Source organism: Coffea arabica, chromosome 11c (genome assembly GCF_036785885.1).
Source record: "Coffea arabica cultivar ET-39 chromosome 11c, Coffea Arabica ET-39 HiFi, whole genome shotgun sequence".
Taxonomy (NCBI): domain Eukaryota; kingdom Viridiplantae; phylum Streptophyta; class Magnoliopsida; order Gentianales; family Rubiaceae; genus Coffea; species Coffea arabica.
The window spans coordinates 248582-268172 of NC_092330.1; the positions used below are offsets into that span (position 1 = coordinate 248582).

The 19591-nt window shown below is 37.2% G+C and overlaps 1 protein-coding gene across 1 annotated transcript; it reads left to right on the forward strand.

Annotated features, from left to right (window-relative positions):
* Nucleotides 1-278: 278 nt before the first annotated feature.
* Nucleotides 279-17980, forward strand: LOC140016882 (alanine--tRNA ligase-like). The gene is made up of 23 exons (XM_072070974.1): nt 279-796; nt 1239-1477; nt 1633-1773; nt 2561-2707; nt 2809-2961; nt 3895-4024; nt 4666-4762; nt 4938-5058; nt 5641-5700; nt 7250-7300; nt 7414-7509; nt 7725-7826; nt 8323-8445; nt 13914-14057; nt 14171-14242; nt 14374-14449; nt 14577-14719; nt 14812-14920; nt 14988-15175; nt 16628-16717; nt 16844-17026; nt 17100-17276; nt 17412-17980. Exons 1-23 carry the CDS (start codon nt 643-645, stop codon nt 17484-17486), a joined length of 2871 nt encoding a protein of 956 aa, XP_071927075.1. The 5' UTR covers nt 279-642; the 3' UTR covers nt 17487-17980.
* The last annotated feature ends 1611 nt before the right edge of the window (nt 17981-19591 follow it).

A 19591-nucleotide genomic window follows, 5' to 3' on the forward strand; every position in this document is an offset into this window, starting at 1 on the left:
ATGATAAGTAATTTTTTTTTTCCAGAAATATCAACAGGTACGAACTCTTGTTTTGTAAGACTAACCATAAAATAAATTGAAAAGTAGAAATATTATCTAAGAGATTCTCTCAAGAAAATCAACACGTGCATTCCAATGGTAGAATCTTGTTTGTTTTTCTTTCTCCCGAGGTAGAATCTTGTGCTGTCACAAAATTTTGAAACTAATAAAATAAATTGCTAAACAAGGATTGTAAAAGTAGAGTAAGAAGTAGAGAGAATTAAGAACTATTTTTTTTTATTTTTTCAACCGATCAAAAGTTGTCACGAGAGAGGATAATACGTGAATAGAATAGCTCCATTAAATGAATTAATGAATAAAAGACTTAACCAAATGATTTGAAATGTGTTTTTTATTATTGTTTTTTAAATTGTTTTCAAATTTGTATTTGGATGAAAATTGTTATTTGGGGAAACTAGAGACTGGTCAAGAGTAGCGCTGGAGAGGAGCCGAGTCCTTGCGTTTGCTTTAGGCGGCGGTGGCAGAAGAGGAATAAGCATTAGAAGAGGATTCGCTGCTTCTCCTCCTCCTCCTCTGCATCAGCATCTTATTCTAAAAAATTCTTGTTCTTGTTCAGTTTCCCCATCACTACTACTCTCGGCCATGGCTTCCCAGCAGCCGACGACAGCATCGGATTGGCCGGCCAGCAGGGTCAGAGAGACTTTCTTTAACTTCTTCGAGGGCAAAAATCATGTCAACTGGAAATCCAGCGCCGTCGTTCCTCTCAATGACCCGACCCTTCTTTTCGTGAATGCTGGTGTGTTTCCTTTACTCTTTCTTTCCTTTTTTATTTCCATTTCATCTTTTTATTACATTCCTTGCTTTCACTTTGAATTGATATCCGTTTCCCCCTTCAACTTGTTGTGTCAATTTTATCGTAGAGTGGTCTTTTTTGCGTATTCATCTTCACCTGTGTTGTATATTGTTCACCTTCGACCGAACGCTTCCTATTTCTTCACTACTAGAGATTGTCAACACCAGAATTTCAATTTTTTTTAAAGGGAAAAAGAAACCATTGTAATTTCTATGGCCTTGTAAAATGTGTTCCCTTTGGTTGCTATTTTTTGGAGTTTTTTAGAAAAATTTGTTGTAGCAATTTGATGTATGAGAGGTAAAGAAGTGATTGGGAAATGTGTTCGTACAAAATATAAAAGTTTTTCAGCGAAAATTCACAATCCAAACAATTTGCTGTTTTACAGGTATGAATCAATTCAAGCCTATCTTTCTGGGCACGGTAGACCCAAACACTCCCTTGAGCAAACTCACCCGTGCATGCAACACGCAGAAGTGCATTCGGGCTGGTGGTAAACACAATGATCTTGACGACGTTGGCAAGGACACCTACCACCATACTTTCTTTGAAATGCTTGGCAATTGGTCATTCGGGGACTATTTTAAAACCGAAGCTATTGAATGGGCTTGGGAGCTACTCACCAAGGCAAGTGCTGCAATTTCAACTATAATTTTACAATTTAGCACCTGCTGCTATGAATAAAACACTTCACTTGTATTCTATTGACTTGTTATGTGACATTTTCTCAATCAATGTTAAGTGATTTCTTTTGCCTGAAGTATCCTTTGTTGTTAGTACAGATCTATGGGCTACCTGCTGACCAAATATATGCAACTTATTTTGGTGGTGATGATAAATCTGGTCTTCCGGCTGATTTTGAAGCAAGGGATCTCTGGCTCAAGTTTCTTCCAAACAAACGAGTTCTGCCTTTTGGTTCTAAAGTATGCTTCTCTTAAGTTATTTACTTGAACAAACTTTTATTTTCCTGTATAAACATGGAACTTAATGGGGAGGACTACCGGGTTGTCTGCTTTGAGATTGTGTGGATTTGAGGGACAGTGGCTTCGGCATCGGTTGATAAAATCATTACTAAGGTGGTTGTGATTTATTCCTATAATAAATCTAGGAACAGCATTATAGGGAATCTAGGAAGACATTTAACATTTACAAATCAACAAATCTTGAGAAGTCAAAAAATTTAAGAAGGAAATCAATTCTTCCAGTTTCGTCTCTATGGAGCATAAGATCAAGAGAATCTGCCTGCGGCAATATAGGGTGGTGCCAAAAGAGATAATGACTGCAACGAGCAATCTTGTTTAATCAAAATGGTAGTGTACATTAAATTCAATAAATTCCTATCTTTAGGATAAATGACGAGATGAATAGGTTGTCTATTTTCGCTCTTTAGTAGTTGTTTACTTAAGTGTGAATACTCGTATGCTATGGTGCCTGCTGGGGCAAGGTCATGATCTGATTTGTTGCCTTGTTATGAATGTACAAGGGGGGCCTTTTTATTTATTTTTCATAATTTTGAATTTCTGGAAAGAAGCTGCAGTCTTTAGCCCTTACGGGACCTTGTGTGCTGGTGCCTTGTGTTGTGCTTGCCCTTTTCTATGAGCTTTGTTTATCCCTATACAAGACAGTATTGGAGATTCACATCCTCATGTGAATTCTCTATGTTAGCTTCAATTATGCTTGTATGCTAAATTGTTATGCTACATTGATTAGGACAATTTTTGGGAGATGGGTGATACTGGGCCTTGTGGACCTTGCACAGAGATACACTTTGATAGGATTGGTAATCGCGATGCTGCTTCACTTGTCAACAATGATGATCCAACCGTTATTGAGATATGGAACCTTGTCTTTATTCAGGTAGCATTAGGTAGATTGAAATGATTTCTTGTTAAAAGAGAAATTAATCCAACTGAACTTGTTATTTAAACAAGTCTAAGTTCTTGATATCTGTTCTGCAGTTTAACAGGGAAAGTGATGGCTCTTTGAAACCTTTACCTGCAAAACATGTTGATACTGGACTGGGTTTTGAACGATTAACGTCCGTCCTCCAGAACAAGATGAGCAATTATGATACTGACGTGTTCTTACCAATCTTCGATGCCATTCAACAGGTAGAATCACTGCCATGTGCAATTCTGTTTTAAAATCATGTAGAAGATTGTGCACAGTCATAGTCCTGGCTGGCTAGTCCAATATAATGGTGTCACCTGTTGCGTATTTTGTTTTCTGATCTTTATGTGAGGTCCAATATGGCATCGCTTGTCTCTTTTCGTTCTTTTCCTGTACGATCACTGTGTTTTCTATGTTACTGATATTTGATGACACTTGTTCAAGTCCTCATTGTAGCTTTTGTTTTTTAATAACTGCTTTATTGATGGCTTAATTTCTTGTCAAGTGTGTTTAGGATGCCATCTTTATACTGAATTCAAGGATGTATCTTTTTTTGACTATTATGGAAAGATACGGTGACACTGTAGTTTGATGAGATTAGTGTCAATTTTCATTGTGCGTTGTTAGGGAATTTAGGAGTTGGGAGAAAAGAAACAATCGAGAAAGTAAGTAGTGGTTATCTCCTTTCAAGAATTTTAGAAGGAGAGTAAAAGAGGAAACCTAGAGAACTATAGAGAATATATCCATCTGTAGTTTTTGAACATATGGGTAGAAACAGGTAAAAAATATATTGAGAGCTTCTTACCTTTTATGCCTTATCAGATCAATCATCTCAATGGAATATTGTGCTTAACGTGCAAATTATATACAAAAATTTCTTTGTTCCAAGAGAAAGAGAGCTCTTTTCATTTTTTCCTTGCTACCAAAATGTCTGTTCTTTACTCTTCATTTCTTTTTCTTAATCTACGAACATAGGGTTTTGAAATTCTTCTCATATACCATGCGAGATCTACTCTTACTCATTCCTTCTTGGTCCTTAGTAAAGATCAACAAGAAATAAATTTATTACCTTGATATACCTGAAAGCCAGCATCTATTATTTTGCTGTAAATGTTTCCAGAAGTAAATATCCAACATTCTTCTTTCCCTGGTAGGCAACTGGTGCTAGAGCATACTCCAGGAAAATTGGAGCTGATGATGCTGACAATGTGGACATGGCATACAGGGTTGTGGCTGACCATATTAGAACTCTATCATTTGCCATTGCTGATGGTGCTTGTCCAGGTGGAACAAAGGATACTTGGACTTAGTCCCTCAAGCTTCCTGCTTGCTTGTGAATTATGTAGTAGTCTGAAGCCTAATTTTTTCCCAGTTCTTTCTGGTATTGCAGACACAATTATTGTTTAAATATGTATGGGGCAATATGGAAATATGTACTTGTTCTTTTGACTTTTGGTTGTGGAAAGTGTAATGGTGTATGAGCTCTATTTGCTTATGTTACCTTCCTGTTTGATAAAGTAAATTGGCAATTTCTTGAAAGTTATTTGTTTCTTGCAACATTGTTCTATTCAGAAAACCATGCACAAGAGAGAGACTGTTACATTTTTTTTTAGTTTGAACTTTAGATATATATAATTGTAACTGTGAAGGGACTGAATTGTTTCTTTTTTGACCATTTCGTGGGTATTAAGCTTTTGTGCACCAGGCGAAATGGACGCATTCTTATGTTGGCAATCTGAATTATATAGCGCGATTAAGCATATATGTATCATAGCCAAGTAAAAGGATATGCCTTTTAAGCTTAGCTTTGACCATGTAGATATCAACAGGGATTGCTTATTTATTCATTGGCTTTGTTATTTTCATTTTTTTGGTATCATTAGTGGTTTTCAAGTTTAAGTTGCTCAGTTTTTCTTGCTATGTAGGTAATGAGGGTCGTGAGTATGTACTGAGACGGATTCTTCGACGAGCAGTTCGTTATGGTACTGAAGTACTCAAAGCCAAACAAGGTTTTTTCAGTGGGTAGGAGTGATAAACTTCTATGTGTTCCTTTCATTTCTTAATATAGTGCATTTAATTCATTCTAATTCTCCAGAATCTATATTTTCCTGTTTGCCAAGTAAGTTAAGCGGTTTACAAGGTTACTGAATATATTGACTGTAACTTCTACGTTCATCATTGTTTGTGCTGAAAGCAGTTTGGTAAAGGTTGTTGTCGAAGTGATGGGTGATGTTTTTCCAGAGCTGCGGCAACATGAAGTGCACATTAGCAATACGATTGCAATTGAAGAAGCCAGTTTTGGCAGGACCCTTGTTCACGTGAGCTTTGACACTGATTCAAATGCATATAGTATTTTAAGTATTACTTTTGACTAAGTGACTTGCTATATATAGTCAATTGACCACACTTTTCTGTGATAACCGAGTACAATCATTACTTGACAAGATTTGCTTGGGTCATAGTGCATCAAGCGATTAGCATTTTCAAAACTGTATCATCCTGACTTGACCTGTTATTATTTGTTAAGATTTGCTTGGATTACAGTACACCCAGCTTTTATATTTTAAAAGCTCTTTCATTGCTGAGTTGACATACACAAAACTTGCTGCGATCCGTTGCTTACGCACTGACAATTACAAGCATTTTTTGGCATTCAAGGACATCTAATTGTAAAATCGTTGCATTTTCAATGACTTTATTTTCTGCCTAGATGTGAGGTAGTCAGGCTCTTATGGATCGATAAGGTTGCCATTTGAACCTAAAAGACTTAATTCTAGTTTTCAATGTTTTGTAGGGAGACACAAGCCCCTTTTTTTTCAAAATAGTAATTCTAGTTCAGATATATCTGTATTCTGATTTGAACCATTAAGTGTTCATTATCTTCTATGCGCTGTCTTCAGGGAATTGAAAAGTTTAAGAAGGCTGCTCAAGATGTTCAAGGAAATACCTTGAGTGGACAGGTAACTGTTGCTTTTTCCTTTTTGTCATCATCAATATTCTTTGGATCATATGTTGGGAAGTTTTCCACTGCTTGACAACTTAGGTCTGTTGCCAAAGTGAGTACTTCTGCATCATACTTGTGGTAGGAACAAATAGTTTGATAATTAATTGATATGTACTGCACTTAAAATAACTATGGAAATAGAGGTAATTTGAGGTTGAATTGGAAAATAAACGTAAATGGACTAGTTTTAGGGGGATGACATATATACAAAAGGTTTATAATCATTTTGGAATGGGATGAGCCGACTTATTTTTCTGAATTTTTTTGTTAGTTCAAAAATCAATCATAACTTAAATCATGCATGTAGATGTTTCTGTTGTTATGTATTTACCTTCTTATTCATTTGTACGCTCATTTACTAATTTGAGATAACTTGCCTGGCTGTAAATGCCAATTTATATTTTAGTTTTACAGTCATGTTATTCTCTAGAAAGAACTCAGTGCTATGTACTCATGATGCCGACCAAAACGATGAACATGTGGACACTCTTGCTGCTTCTGCATAGGAACTTGGAGAGAGCAAGAGTAGAAGGAAGAACAAGTTCTAGGAATTCCACCCATAATTCTTTATGCTTCACCACCTGTTGTGAGGCTGCCTTCATTTTTAGAAAAACGAAATTCAATTTAATAACTGCAAAAAGAAAACATGAATTATCCCAGCGGGAAGTCCCTACTTTCTATTTCCATATATATTTTTAGAGAGAGTTAAAGTCATAGTCTTGGAGGCTAAAACACTCATTTGTAGATAAGCAAACCCAACTACAGAAGCAGCTTTGACTTTCACACTTGCCTCCTATAAACTCTAGCTCCCAATAGAGCAAAATACTACTATTAAGACTGCCGATACTTCCTTCTAGAACCTAAACTCTATATATCTAAAAGTTCTAAAATCAGATCATATCCCAAATTGCTTCTTGTCACTGCATTAACTTGTGGTCAATACATTGGTCAGCATTTTGGCAATTTTAAGGATTGCCACTCCATTCGCAAATTTTACATCTTGGAATTGCGTTACACAGAGTTGTGAAAAGTTTTGAAGGTTGATATAGGAAATCTGTGGATGTACTATGTTGACTTTTGTACTCTTTTGCATGCTTTTCCTTTTGGTCATTTACTGTATATATTTGCAATGTGAGAAGGCATTAGCCTTGGGAGAGTTTTCTGTAGTGAGAGTTATTAAATCAAGGTAATTCTAATATATTTTGATTATCTCTTTAGCTCTCTTGAAATGCTATCATATGTAATTCGTATGTGCATTTTGCTCTTTACAATAATTCTCCGTAAACTTTGCAAGTTACGAAATTCAGTATCTTGATATTAATGTTTTAAATTTCTGTTATAACAGTGCTTCTTTTTTGGTGAAGCTTTTGTCACTGTGAAATTCACTGTCCTGACTTGTTTTAAAGCTTTTTTCCAACCTGTTAATTCCACGGAGTTTTAAAACGCCAATAGATACAGCCAACCTTGTGTCTCAACTTGTTACCCTGTTGCTGTGTTGGTTGCAGGATGCATTTGTGTTATGGGACACTTATGGCTTTCCGTTAGATCTTACTCAGGTGATGAAGACCTATGCTCTCTCTCTCTCTCTCTGTGAGTTTTTGAGTTTTTGTTCTCCTGTATATTATTGTACAGTACCACAATTTCAATTGGTCTGCATTTCTTTTACCAGTTGATGGCTGAAGAAAGAGGCTTGGCAGTTGACATCAATGGTTTTAACATAGCCCTGAATGAAGCAAGGGAAAGATCAAGAAATGCTCAGAATAAGGTTGTCTTGATTTTCTCTTCTTGAAATGATTGGGATCACATACATCAGATTGGGAGCTACCATAAGGACATCTCTCTAACTTGTGTTACTGTTGATCCATGCAAAAGTTTTAGGACGCTAAAGTAGCATAAATACAAATGTCTGACCAAAATTGAGAATGGTTTTTCTGTGGTATTTTATACTTATCTGTTTGCATTCTAATGTAATTCTGGCAGCAAGCTGGTATTGGTATCATAATGGATGCTGATGCTACCACAGCTTTGCGCAAGAAAGGGGTTGTTACAACAAACGACACATTCAAGTATACATGGTTTCAGGTTTGATGTTGACAGATTAGTTAATCTGCATTAAGTTATAAAGTCTTCACTGCACTTTCTGTTTTCAAGGTTTTCCTTCTTTTTCGTTCCCCTTGTTTCTATTTCACATTTTTTTCTTGGGGCACTGGGGGCTGGAAAAGGAAGGGGTTTAAATGTTTAAATTGTATATATCTCCAGTACTTGTTCTGTATGGGTGCTATTTTGTTGCAGAAGCTTTATGTCTCAGGCATAGTTTCCCTTGTAACCCTTTGGCTTCAATTATTGAGGTTGATTTAGGAATATTACTGTATGAGATAAAATGTAAACAATGCTATCTACTGGAAAGGCTCTTTCTCAAGTAACCTGAATAGTTGTAGCAAGAAGCGCGTTCCATGTTTGTCATGATTATTCTTCAATTGGTACTCAGTTTAATTCATGTTCCCTTACTGTATTGATTTTGAAGAGAATTTTGGGCAAACCCATGTGATGCTTTGTCAACCTTTATTTCTAACTTCAGGACCATGAAAGTGAGATAAAAGCTATTTATGGAGGGAATGAGTTCTTTGAAAGTGCTTCTGGTGATGTTAGAGTTGGTATCATTCTTGAATCTACAAGCTTTTATGCAGAGCAAGGTGGTCAGGTAAAGCCCTGCCCTGTCTGTCACATTGAGCTACTATTTGGAAATGGTTAACTTCATTGATGTTTAATCCACTATTCCCAAGAAGTTAACAGAAATGCCCTATTAGCTTGGTTAGTTAGCAATAGATTAAAGAGTGATTAATCTTATGTTGAACTGTTTGTTGTAATGTTTTAGGGCTGTGCTGTTGCTGATGAACTCTTTGATAGACTCTGAATGCAACAATAGGGTTGACCTTGCAATCTTTTCGTTTGAAATCACTTAGAAATGGGATTTACTCTTTTGGTTCCTTTTAAAGAAATGATACTTGAGAAGAGCACTTCTTTAGGGATAAAGTCCTTGGTAGAGAATTGGCTGGTAGTATTATGGTCATTTTTGCAAGTGATGGAATAGATCACAGCTACAGTTGTGATCTAATGGAATTTCTTGCTTCAGGTTAGGTTATTTCTGCTTTGGGGGCACATAAATGTTGTGCATGTAATTTTAATTTCCTGTAAAGTCTGGGTAAGGAAAGCTTTTCTACATTAATCTTGGGCTTTTGAGTATTTGGGGCAGCTTCTTTGCAAACTAAAGTATGAGTGAAGTTTTTCCAGTTCTATTTCTTCATTAATGGTACAAGCTACAGATTTGAAATGGAATGAATTGTTAAACATATTTCTACCTGGTAGTGTTAACAGGTATCTTGGGAGGAAAACATCTGGTCACCGTATTATGAGTGACTAACTAGTATTTATAGGAGTACAAACCTAACCAATTATTTATAAGAATACCCTTACTAATTTATTATCTACAAGAAAACTGATATTCTTCTAACACTTCCCCTCAAGTTGGAGCATATATATCATAAGCATCCAACTTGTTACAAATGTATTTCACCCTAGAGCCCCCTAAACTCTTGTAAACAAATCTGCCAATTGATCTACAGACAGTATATGAGATGTCTTGATGACTCCGTCAAGCAATTTCTCTCGAATGAAGTGACAATCAACTTCAATATGTTTTGTCCTTTCATGAAACACTGGATTAGACGCAATATGGACAGTAGCCTGATTATCACACTAAATTCATAGGCTGTTTATGCTCACCCAATTTCAAGTTAACATACTCTTCAACCAAACCAACTCACAAACAGTGTGAGCCATAGCGCGGTATTCAGATTCTGCACTTGATCTGGAGATAACTGTTTGCTTCTTACTCTTCCACGATACTAAATTACCACCAACAAACACACAATGTCCTGTGGTCGATCTTCGATCTGAGGCAAAACCAACTCAATCTGCATCACTATATCCTTCAATATCATTGTGTCCATGATTTTGATACAGCAACCCTTTTCCAGGAGCACTCTTAAGATACCTGAGAATCCGTATAACAGCATCCCAATGACTAGTACGACGGGTATCAAGAAATTGACTCACAACACTCACTGCAAACGAAATGTCATGTCTCGTTACAGTGAGATAATTTAATTTACCCACAAGTTTTCGATATTGCTTAGGATCATCAAGTAATGCACCTTGATCTCCTGCTAATTTCACATTGGGATCCATAGGAGTATCCACAGGTCGGCAACCTAACATCCCAACTTCACTCAACATATCGAGTACATATTTCCTTTGACATAAATAAATCCCATATTTAGACCGAGCTACCTCAATACCCAGAAAATACTGTAGATGGCCTAAATCCTTTGTCTGAAAGTTTGCTTGCAGATTGGATTTAAGTTTCTGAATCCCCGCAACATCATCACCTGTAATCACAATATCATCCACATAAACAACTAATAAAATTTTACCAGCATTAGAATGCCGATAAAATACAGAGTGATCTACTCCACATCTTATCAGACCGAACTCCATGACAACACTACTAAACCGGCCAAACCAAGCCCTCGCAGACTGTTTCAATCCATATAAGGATGTTTTCAAACGACAAACCAACCGCGAATTCTCCCTCTGAACAACAAATCCAGGAGGTTCCATATATACCTCTTCTTCCAAATCTCCATGCAGAAATGCATTTTTCACATTCAACTGATGCAATGGCCAATTATAAATTGCTGCCAAAGAGATAAGAAGACGAACAGAGGTAATCTTTGCAGTAGGAGAAAATGTTTCGAAGTAGTTGATTCCATATACTTGAGCAAATCCTTTAGCTACCAGACGAGCCTTCAATCTATCAATAGAACCATTAGGTTGTACTTTTATAGTGTACACCCATTTACAACCAACAACCGGCTTACCAGAAGGAAGAGGAACAAGATCCCAAGTACCATTTTTCTCCAAAGCAAGCATCTCTTTCTGCATAGCTAACCTCCAACCAGGATCATTGAGAGCATGGGTAATAGACTTAGGAATGGATACCGAATCAAGAGATGCAACAAAAGAAGAATATGACAGAGAGAGACGAGAATAAGAGACAAAATTAGAAATAGGATGAGAAGTATAATGTCTCTTACCTTTATGTAAAGCAATAGGAAGATCTGACTCACAGGAGGGCGTTATACCTGGATCTGAAGATTGATAGTTAATTGGTGAAGTGCGTAGCATATCAGGACCTTTCTCAACCATGGAACGACGAAAATAAACTTGAAGATTAGGGCGAGATAATCGAGTGGTGGAATTTGGTGAACTCGATAATTCAAGTAGTAAAGATGAAGGGACTAGTAAAATAGGAGAAGGAAAAGAGGAACACCGGTCCAACTCACAAGACATACCTTGTTTCATAAAATAAGGAGTGGATTCAAAGAAAGTAACATCAGCACAAGTGAAAAAACGATTTAAAACTGGACTATAGCATCTATACCCCTTTTGCGCTCGTGCGTATCCTAAGAAAATACACTTAATGGCACGAGAATCTAATTTATCCACCCCGGAAGCAAGTTGATGAACAAAACACACACACCTAAAAATTCGAGGAGGTAATTTAAATATAGGGTCATGAGGAAAAAGAATGGAGTGAGGTAGTTGACCTCCCAGAATATTGGATGGCATGCGTAATTAAATAACATGTAGTTAAAACTGCATCACTCCAAAACTGTTTGGGCACATTCATGTGCAACAAAAGTGTCCGAGCAATTTCAATTAAATGTCCAATTTTTCTTTCAGCAACTCCATTCTGTTGTTGAGTGTGAGGACAAGAGGACTGATGAAAAATACCGGACTTAGTCATAAAGGTATCAAAAGGAGTGAAAAAATATTCTTTCGCATTATTACTGTGAAGTATATGTACAGGCACACCAAATTGATTAATTATTTCTGTAACAAATGCACAAAAAATGAAATATAATTCTGAACGATCTTTCATTAAATAAAGCCATGTAACTCTGAAAAAATCATCAACAAAGATTACAAAATATTTAAAACTTAATTTTAAAGTAACTCGATTAGGACCCCAAACCTCAGAATGAACTAACAAAAAGGGTTTAGAAACCCGTTTATTGACCCTAGGGGCAAAAGAAACACGATGATGCTTTCCTAATTGACAAGACTCACATTTTAATGAAGACAACTGACTCAAGGTAGGGACCAACTTCTTCAAATTTTGTAGAGACGGATGACCCAAACGACAGTGAATTTCAAGAGGAGAAACAGTAGCAGGGCACGCAATCGGACTATTAGAGTTGAGAAAATAAATACCATTATGCTCATGTCCTCCACCAATCATCCTCTTTGTCTTCAAATCCTGAATGACAACAAAATCAGGAGAAAAAGTAACTGAACACTGTAGAAATTTAGTAAGCTTACTAACGGACATTAGATTAAAAGGCAAACTGGGAACGTAAAGAATAGAAGGCAGCGGAAGAGATGAGTTAATTTCTACAGTGCCTAGTCCTTTAACTTTAGTTGTAGATTCATCAGTTAAAGTAACATGAGGGAAGGAAGAAAACTCTTGAAAATTAGAAAAATTTTTAGAGGTACCTGATATATGATCAGTAGCTCCGGAATTAATGATCCATGAGTCAAAATTAGATGATGTTGAGAGACAAGCCATAGCATTACCTTTTTGTGCTAAAGAAGTAGAGGGAAGAGATGCGTGATTTGCAGTTTGGTACTACAGAAATTTGACATAATCTTCCTCAGATATGGTAAAAGTCTTTTGGGACCCTTGTGCTAAAGAACTTGATTCAGCTTGGTCAGTGGTAACCGTATTAACAAACCGAGGTGGTTTTCCATTTAAATCCCAACAAGTATCACGAGTGTGATTCTTTAAACCACAATGATTGCACTCACGGGTGCCTCGACCTCCGCGACCCTTGTGCTAAAGAACTTGATTCAGCTTGGTCAGTGGTAACCGTATTAACAAACCGAAGTGGTTTTCCATTTAAATCCCAACAAGTATCACGAGTGTGATTCTTTAAACCACAATGATTGCACTCACAGGTGCCTCGACCTCCACGATCCCCACGACCGCCTCTACTTCTTCCTCCACGAGAGCCACGTCCAAAATTAAGTTGCTCTATCCGATTATTGTTAGCAATTAAAACAGATTTATCATTAATTAGAGCACCGTCACCCTGTGCATTGTCCTTAGATGTAGAACGTAAGACCCGAGCATACGCCTCTGCAAAGGATGGTAATTGTTCACCTGCTAGAATTTGAGATTTGATTGGTTCAAATTCTGGCTTGAGACCAGCCAAGAATTTGAACACAAGCATTTGTTCTCTTTGCCTCTGCATAACCGTAATATCACTTGAGAGAGGCATTATAGCATTTAATTCTTTTGAGATTCGCTTAAGATTAGCAAAGTATTCAGTTACTGTCTTGTCATTTTGTTGCAACTGAAAATACTCCAAAGAAATATCATACATCCGTGAGAGATTACTGCAATATAATAATCGGACATAATCCTAAACTTCTATTGTTGTCTCACAATGAGAACACATGTAAGCAATTCATGGCTCCATGCTTTTGACCATTGTTGATAATTGGTGTCATTCAATTTCCAATTTGTGATTTAAGGCATCACCATTGGCATAATATTAGTGGACGTCACAATACCTTTTGATAAACTTTCAGCCACAGCGAATAGCACTTCAAACCCAAAAAAGGATCAAAACTCGAATGAACAGTGCCGCGTGAACAGGAACAGCGTGAATAGGACGGTGTGAACAGTGCGCTGTGAACAGTAACGCGTGAATAGTCTTCTGAACATTAACGGCGTGAACAGTATGCCGTGAAGAGTGCCGTGATGAACAGTGCAGCGTGAACAGTATTTTTGCTAGATGTTTAACTCTAACCCTAGGACTATAGCTCTGATACCATGTTAACAGGTATTTTGGGAGGAAAACATCTAGTCACCGTATTATGAGTGACTAACTAGTATTATAGGAGTACAAACCTAACCAACTATTTACAATAATACCCTTACTAATTTATTATCTACAAGAATACTGATATTCTTCTAACAGGTAGTAATGTTAATTGCAATGTAGAGTTATTCGGACATGTAGTCTGTTCTTCTGGCTATAGATATATGATACTGGATTTCTTGAAGGCCCTTCAGGGTTGTTCAAAGTTAGTGATGTGCAAGTCTTCGGAGGATTTGTTGTTCATGTTGGTTCTTTCTGTGGAGAGACTGATAGATTCAGCATTGGTGATAGAGTTGTTTGTAAGGTGAGTTTCGTTTGTTTTTGCATATTGTATGACATATAAACTACTGCATAGCTTCGTGCGTGCTTTTTCTTTGATTCTCCTAACTGTGGTCAAATCTCTGGCAAATTGATCAGGTTGATTATGACAGGCGTTCCCTTCTTGCTCCCAACCACACATGTACACACATGCTAAATTTTGCTCTGAGGGTAATTTTCTTATATGGAATGGTTATTAACTTCCCAGGTCCCATAAACTGTTGCTTCTGTTCTAAATTAGCTGTAGTTCTGTTTCGGGTCAATAGATATGAACACTTGACATTGCTGTGACCTGAGTGCAGGAAGTACTTGGAAACCATGTCGATCAGAAAGGTTCTATTGTTCTTCCTGAAAAACTAAGATTCGACTTTTCTCATGGTTAGTTTGCCCTTATTCATAGAGTACCGGATATAGATGTCTGTTCTTTAAATTCTGATTAGGATTGTCGCATACTAATAGACCATGTCTATAAATGCATATTTTTATGCTGTAAATTCTGAAACAGGTAAGCCTGTAAAGCCTGAGGAACTTAGAAAAATTGAAACCATTGTGAATGAACAAATTAAAGCAGAAATGGATGTATTCTCAGAGGAGGCAAAATTAGCTGATGCAAAGCGCATCAATGGTTTACGAGCAGTTTTTGGAGAAGTAAGCTTCATCTTTTAGTGCATTTGAGTGTTATTCTACTAGTAGCTCTTGTGGAAGTCTCACCTTTTGTTGCTTTCTGATTGTATCTACAGGTTTACCCTGACCCAGTCAGAATAGTTGCCATTGGACAAAGTGTGGAAGATATGCTGGCAGATCCAGAGAATCAAAATTGGTTATCAATATCCGCGGAGCTCTGTGGAGGTAAATGGTGGTTGTAATGCTTTTTGATCGGTACTTCTTGTAAGCTTAATTTCACTGACTTGCTCAGGGACCCATATTTCAAACACTCGAGAGGCCAAAGCTTTTGCTCTTTTGTCTGAAGAAGGAATTGCCAAGGGAATTCGTAGAATAACTGCTGTCACCACGGTTTCTGCATTGAATGCTATGGAATTGGCTTCTTTAATCGAGCATGAAGTAAATGAAACATTTAAGTCTGAAGGAGCCTTACTGGAACAGGTTGGTCCCTGTTCACGTCATTCTTTTCAAACTGTATTGCTAGGCATAGAATTCACTTGAAAACGTTTCTTGTTTGTTAGTAGTTACAAACACTGTTCTACTTATTTGAGCTGGTTTGCTGATACCGTGTTTTTGGTTGCATATGCATTTAGTTCTTCAGTCATGATGATTATGGGATTGAACATATGTTAACATGTTGTAAGACTGTTGGAAAAATTTATTGAAGACCTATCGGGGACAATGGTGTGTGTCCGTCGTCTGGATTCCTTTACTTCTTTTTCTCTTTTCCTGATTGACATCTGGTCTACTTTGCTCACCATAACAAGCCATGAAAAAATTAATCATTTCTCAATGTGTTTTTTTTCCTTCCCTCTTTCTCTTTAATCCTTTTTAAGTTATATGTTTTTATTTGTGCAATTCATGGCCTTCCTACTTGACCCAAGTATGCTTGTCTGCGTAAAATTCATTGCTTCCATAAAACTCGTCTGACAGGATTTTTGTCTACTTATTGCTGTTGGTAAAATAACTTGCAAGTGAATTTTTTGCTTCTGTGATCCATTAGCATGCACATATCCTTACGAGAGAACAGATAACAACTTTCTTTTCATTTTTTATTCCTTTTTTGGATATGACTGTGTGTCCTTATCTTAAAACAATCTGACAGTGCAATTTAAACACCTCATATTGACTCCAATTAGATCTCTCTTTCGCTTAATAGTGATAAGAGGATGTTAGTCTCCTTTTAGGGTCTGCATCTAAAGAAGTGACTCCATTAGTTTGATAGGCAAGTCTGTCCAATCTTGAATACTTGACATGGTCTTTTCTCTATTCCTGCTACAATTGCTTGTTGGATCTAGAAAGAGTTAGAGCCTGACTGCAGAGAATGTGTAGTGCTCTAGCCTAAAGCTAAATACAAAAACAAGTACATGTTCTCAGCAGTCTATGCATATTCTTCTTTAGGCAGCTTTCACTATTTAAGTGATGCTATGTGAATAAAGATAAAAGCTAAACAAGCACTTCATTCATTGTCCTTACAAAGAGAGATGGAAGACCAATCCATTTGGGGTTGCATGGAACCCAAATATGAAGATTGATAGCTACAACCAATGATAAGCAAGGTCTCAGCGATAATCACGTTTCCCTTCCTTCGTAGTATATTTTTGCTAACTTTGAACCATGAGTTGCTCTCTGGCTTGGACCAAAGGTCACAGGAACTTGCCAAGCATCAGGTTTGAGTTTGCTTCATGGTTTTCATGGATTACTAGTTGCTTTCCTGTTCCTCATTGCATAACTGCTTTGACAGCTGCAATGTTTAGAAGTGCATTTCTTATATGAAATCATCTGAATATTTGCAACTTTGCTGCTAAATTTATGCTTTGTTTTAGTTTCTATTTTTTCCATCTTGATTACTTGATGTCTTATAAAGCTATTTCTCATTCTTATTGATTCCAGAGAGTCACTAAATTGAATGGTCGTGTGGAAGGTGCTGTTATTCCAACAGTTAAGAAGGCTGATCTCAAGGCCAAACTTTCTCTACTTCAGGTACTTGTCCAACTTTTTGTATCTGTTTTTGTGCCTGTACTTAGCTTTTGCTTGTTTTAGGTGACATAAAATAGTAACACCGTAGAAAAGAACAAAAAGCATAAAAATTGATCTGTATTGTGACAGAATCACATCATTAAAGCCAAAAAGAAGATTGCTGAAGAAAATACCCAGAATGCTGTTAAAGTTGCATTAGAGGAGGCAGCAGTTTCTTCGTCTGATGGAAAGGCCTACTGCCTAACTCATGTCAATGTTGGTGGAGATACTGCTGCAATCCGTGAAGCAGTTCTTAAAGTGACAGAACAGAAGGTTAAAATGTGTTGCTGCGTTGTAAAATTATATTGAGCTCTAAATGTGACTGACTGTCCTGGTGGATTTGCAGGGCATGGCTGTTATGGTCATCAGTAAAGATGATGCTGCAAACAAGGTTGTGGTGTGCGCTGGGGTTCCAGAGAAAAATGATCAGTACAAGCAGCTGAATGCTAAGGAGTGGCTAAGGGTTGCTTTGGAGCCTTTGAGTGGAAAAGGAGGAGGAAAGGGTTGTCTTGCTCAAGGGCAGGTTTGAAATTTCTCACGCTTCTGCAAAATAATTATGCTTCAAATTTTGTTTCACACATTTTGTTAAAGATCTTTTATTGGGTGTGAGGGAAACTAGGAGAGTTAATTTACCTATCTCTGCTTTTAACCCTTTCAGGGATCTGGCATATCGCACGTGTCGGAAGCTATGGACATTGCAGCTTCTTTTGCTACATTGAAGCTTAATCAATAGAAAGATTGTGGAGACCTTTTGTTGGTTGAGTCCATATTCTACAAATGGAGCATTTGTTGAGTTTGTAAGCCACAAAAAAGAATCGGTCATTCAAAAGTTAATCTGCCTAGTTGTGATGGAAGTCAAAGAAGAGGTGCCTAGTTGTGTAGTATTGCAACTGGCATGGGTGCTAAAGACGGTTAGAAGTCTTCATCTACGTACCTCAGCTTTTCGTGAACCTCACCAAGATGCGGGCAGTGCCAGCGGATCTCCCACTGTATTATTTTACTTGGAACTCAAAGAAAGATGGCGATATTGGCGTCCATGATATTTCTCTACTCAGATGCAATGTAATTATAAGGGCAGCAAAAATCTTAGGTCTAATAGACATTTGTGTTGGCCCATTTCTTTGGGGAGTTTAGTGCTCGGCTGAGTAACATTAAACTCTAATATGTGATTTAGTGGGAAATCTAGCTCATTAATTCTATGGAAACTCCTCTGCCGTTTACCCTCCATTGTGAGAGTTCCCTCCCTCTCGGTATGAGTGCATGTCTCTCAGTCTTGAGAGTTTGAAACTTTTTCAAACTTTCCCAAAAATCCCAAATTTCAGACACCAACCTCAAGCATTAACGTCCGGAAGAAATCAAGTAGCATTAACACCCAGCTAAATCAACTGTCCCTAGCTAAGATCAGTTTGGGTTTCAGCAAACTATAACTCCATTCTCCTTTTATTGCAACACCAACTCACACGAGGAAGGTAGTTAAATTAGGTAACACTGGTCTTGATGAAGAACGCCAAAGCAAAGGTAGTGACCAGGGAAATAAACTCCATGATATTAAGAAGGGCTCTAGCAGGTAATTTTCACTGATAAAAGCATCCCTTGCCGAAATTTGCGTCGTTGCCCTGATTTCCTAATCTTTGTTTTTTCCAAGTTTTCGAAGCTAAGCCTACCTTTTCATTTTTCCTTTCTTGTGCATTTTTAGTTTTCTAAATCTTAGTTGTTTTTGTAAGAGATAGCCTTAGTATCTCTATACACCTCATGGCGGAAGAACTAGCAGATGCAATGAGGAAGTTTGTGTTATTTGAAAAGGAATTGGAAGGAGCTGATCTTGGGTGTGAGGACATAGAGGAATTCAAGAATGTCAATCCAACTTTGTTGGCAGAATCAGAGGAGAAAAGACAGTAAACTTTGTTGGGGTTGAGAACTTTGTGAACTCAACATAGGGATATCCTGGAAATCTCAGAATCATTGAGTTGGGTCAAAACTTGTTCCAATTCTATATTCCAAACACTGAGGATAGAGAAAGGATTCTAGGAGGGGGGCCATGGATTATGGACAACCAACTTCTTGTGATAAAAAGATTGTTTGAAGGTATGGAGGAGAATACAAAAGCTTTTAACTTGGCTCCCCTATCGGTTCAAGTTTGAAATTTGCCTATGAATTAGATAACAAAGGAAGTAGGAAGAAAAATTGGAGCAGTCTATCATGAAGTCAAGGAAGTAATAGTACCTTAGGTAGGAGGAAAGGAGGGCAGACATTTAAAGATGCTAGTAGTAATGGATGTCTCTCAGCCTATTCTAAGGGGAACAACAGTTAAGGTGAATGGAGAAATGAAAATACTGAACGTCAAATATGATAGATGTCCGGATTTCTGTTACAAATGTGGAATACTTGGGCATGGGGAAAAAATCCCGCTAGGCAATAATCCAGGTAAGAAAGGGAAAGCAGGAGAATCAGTATGACCCATGGTGTGAGGATCCCATAATTATTTTCATATCTTTTATTTTAACTTATTTGCCTTGAATTCATAGTTGATTTAATGGTTGAGTAATGATTTTTGTATTCTATTGCTTCAACTTATTGCATGTCCAGTTTCATGGTGCATTATGCTAATGTGACTAACTAATGAAGTGAGTGCAATAAATTTGATGGACAAGAAGGAGTTTTGTGCAAAAGGGATTATATGTCAAGAAGTATTAAGAGTTAAATGGAGAAAAAATAGATATTTGGGTGCATTAGAAACAATTAGATAGATTTGAGTTGGATACTTGCCATTTGTCACTCACCTAACCAACCTTGACCAAGACTAAGTTTCATACTTATCACAAACCAAGCTATTATTTC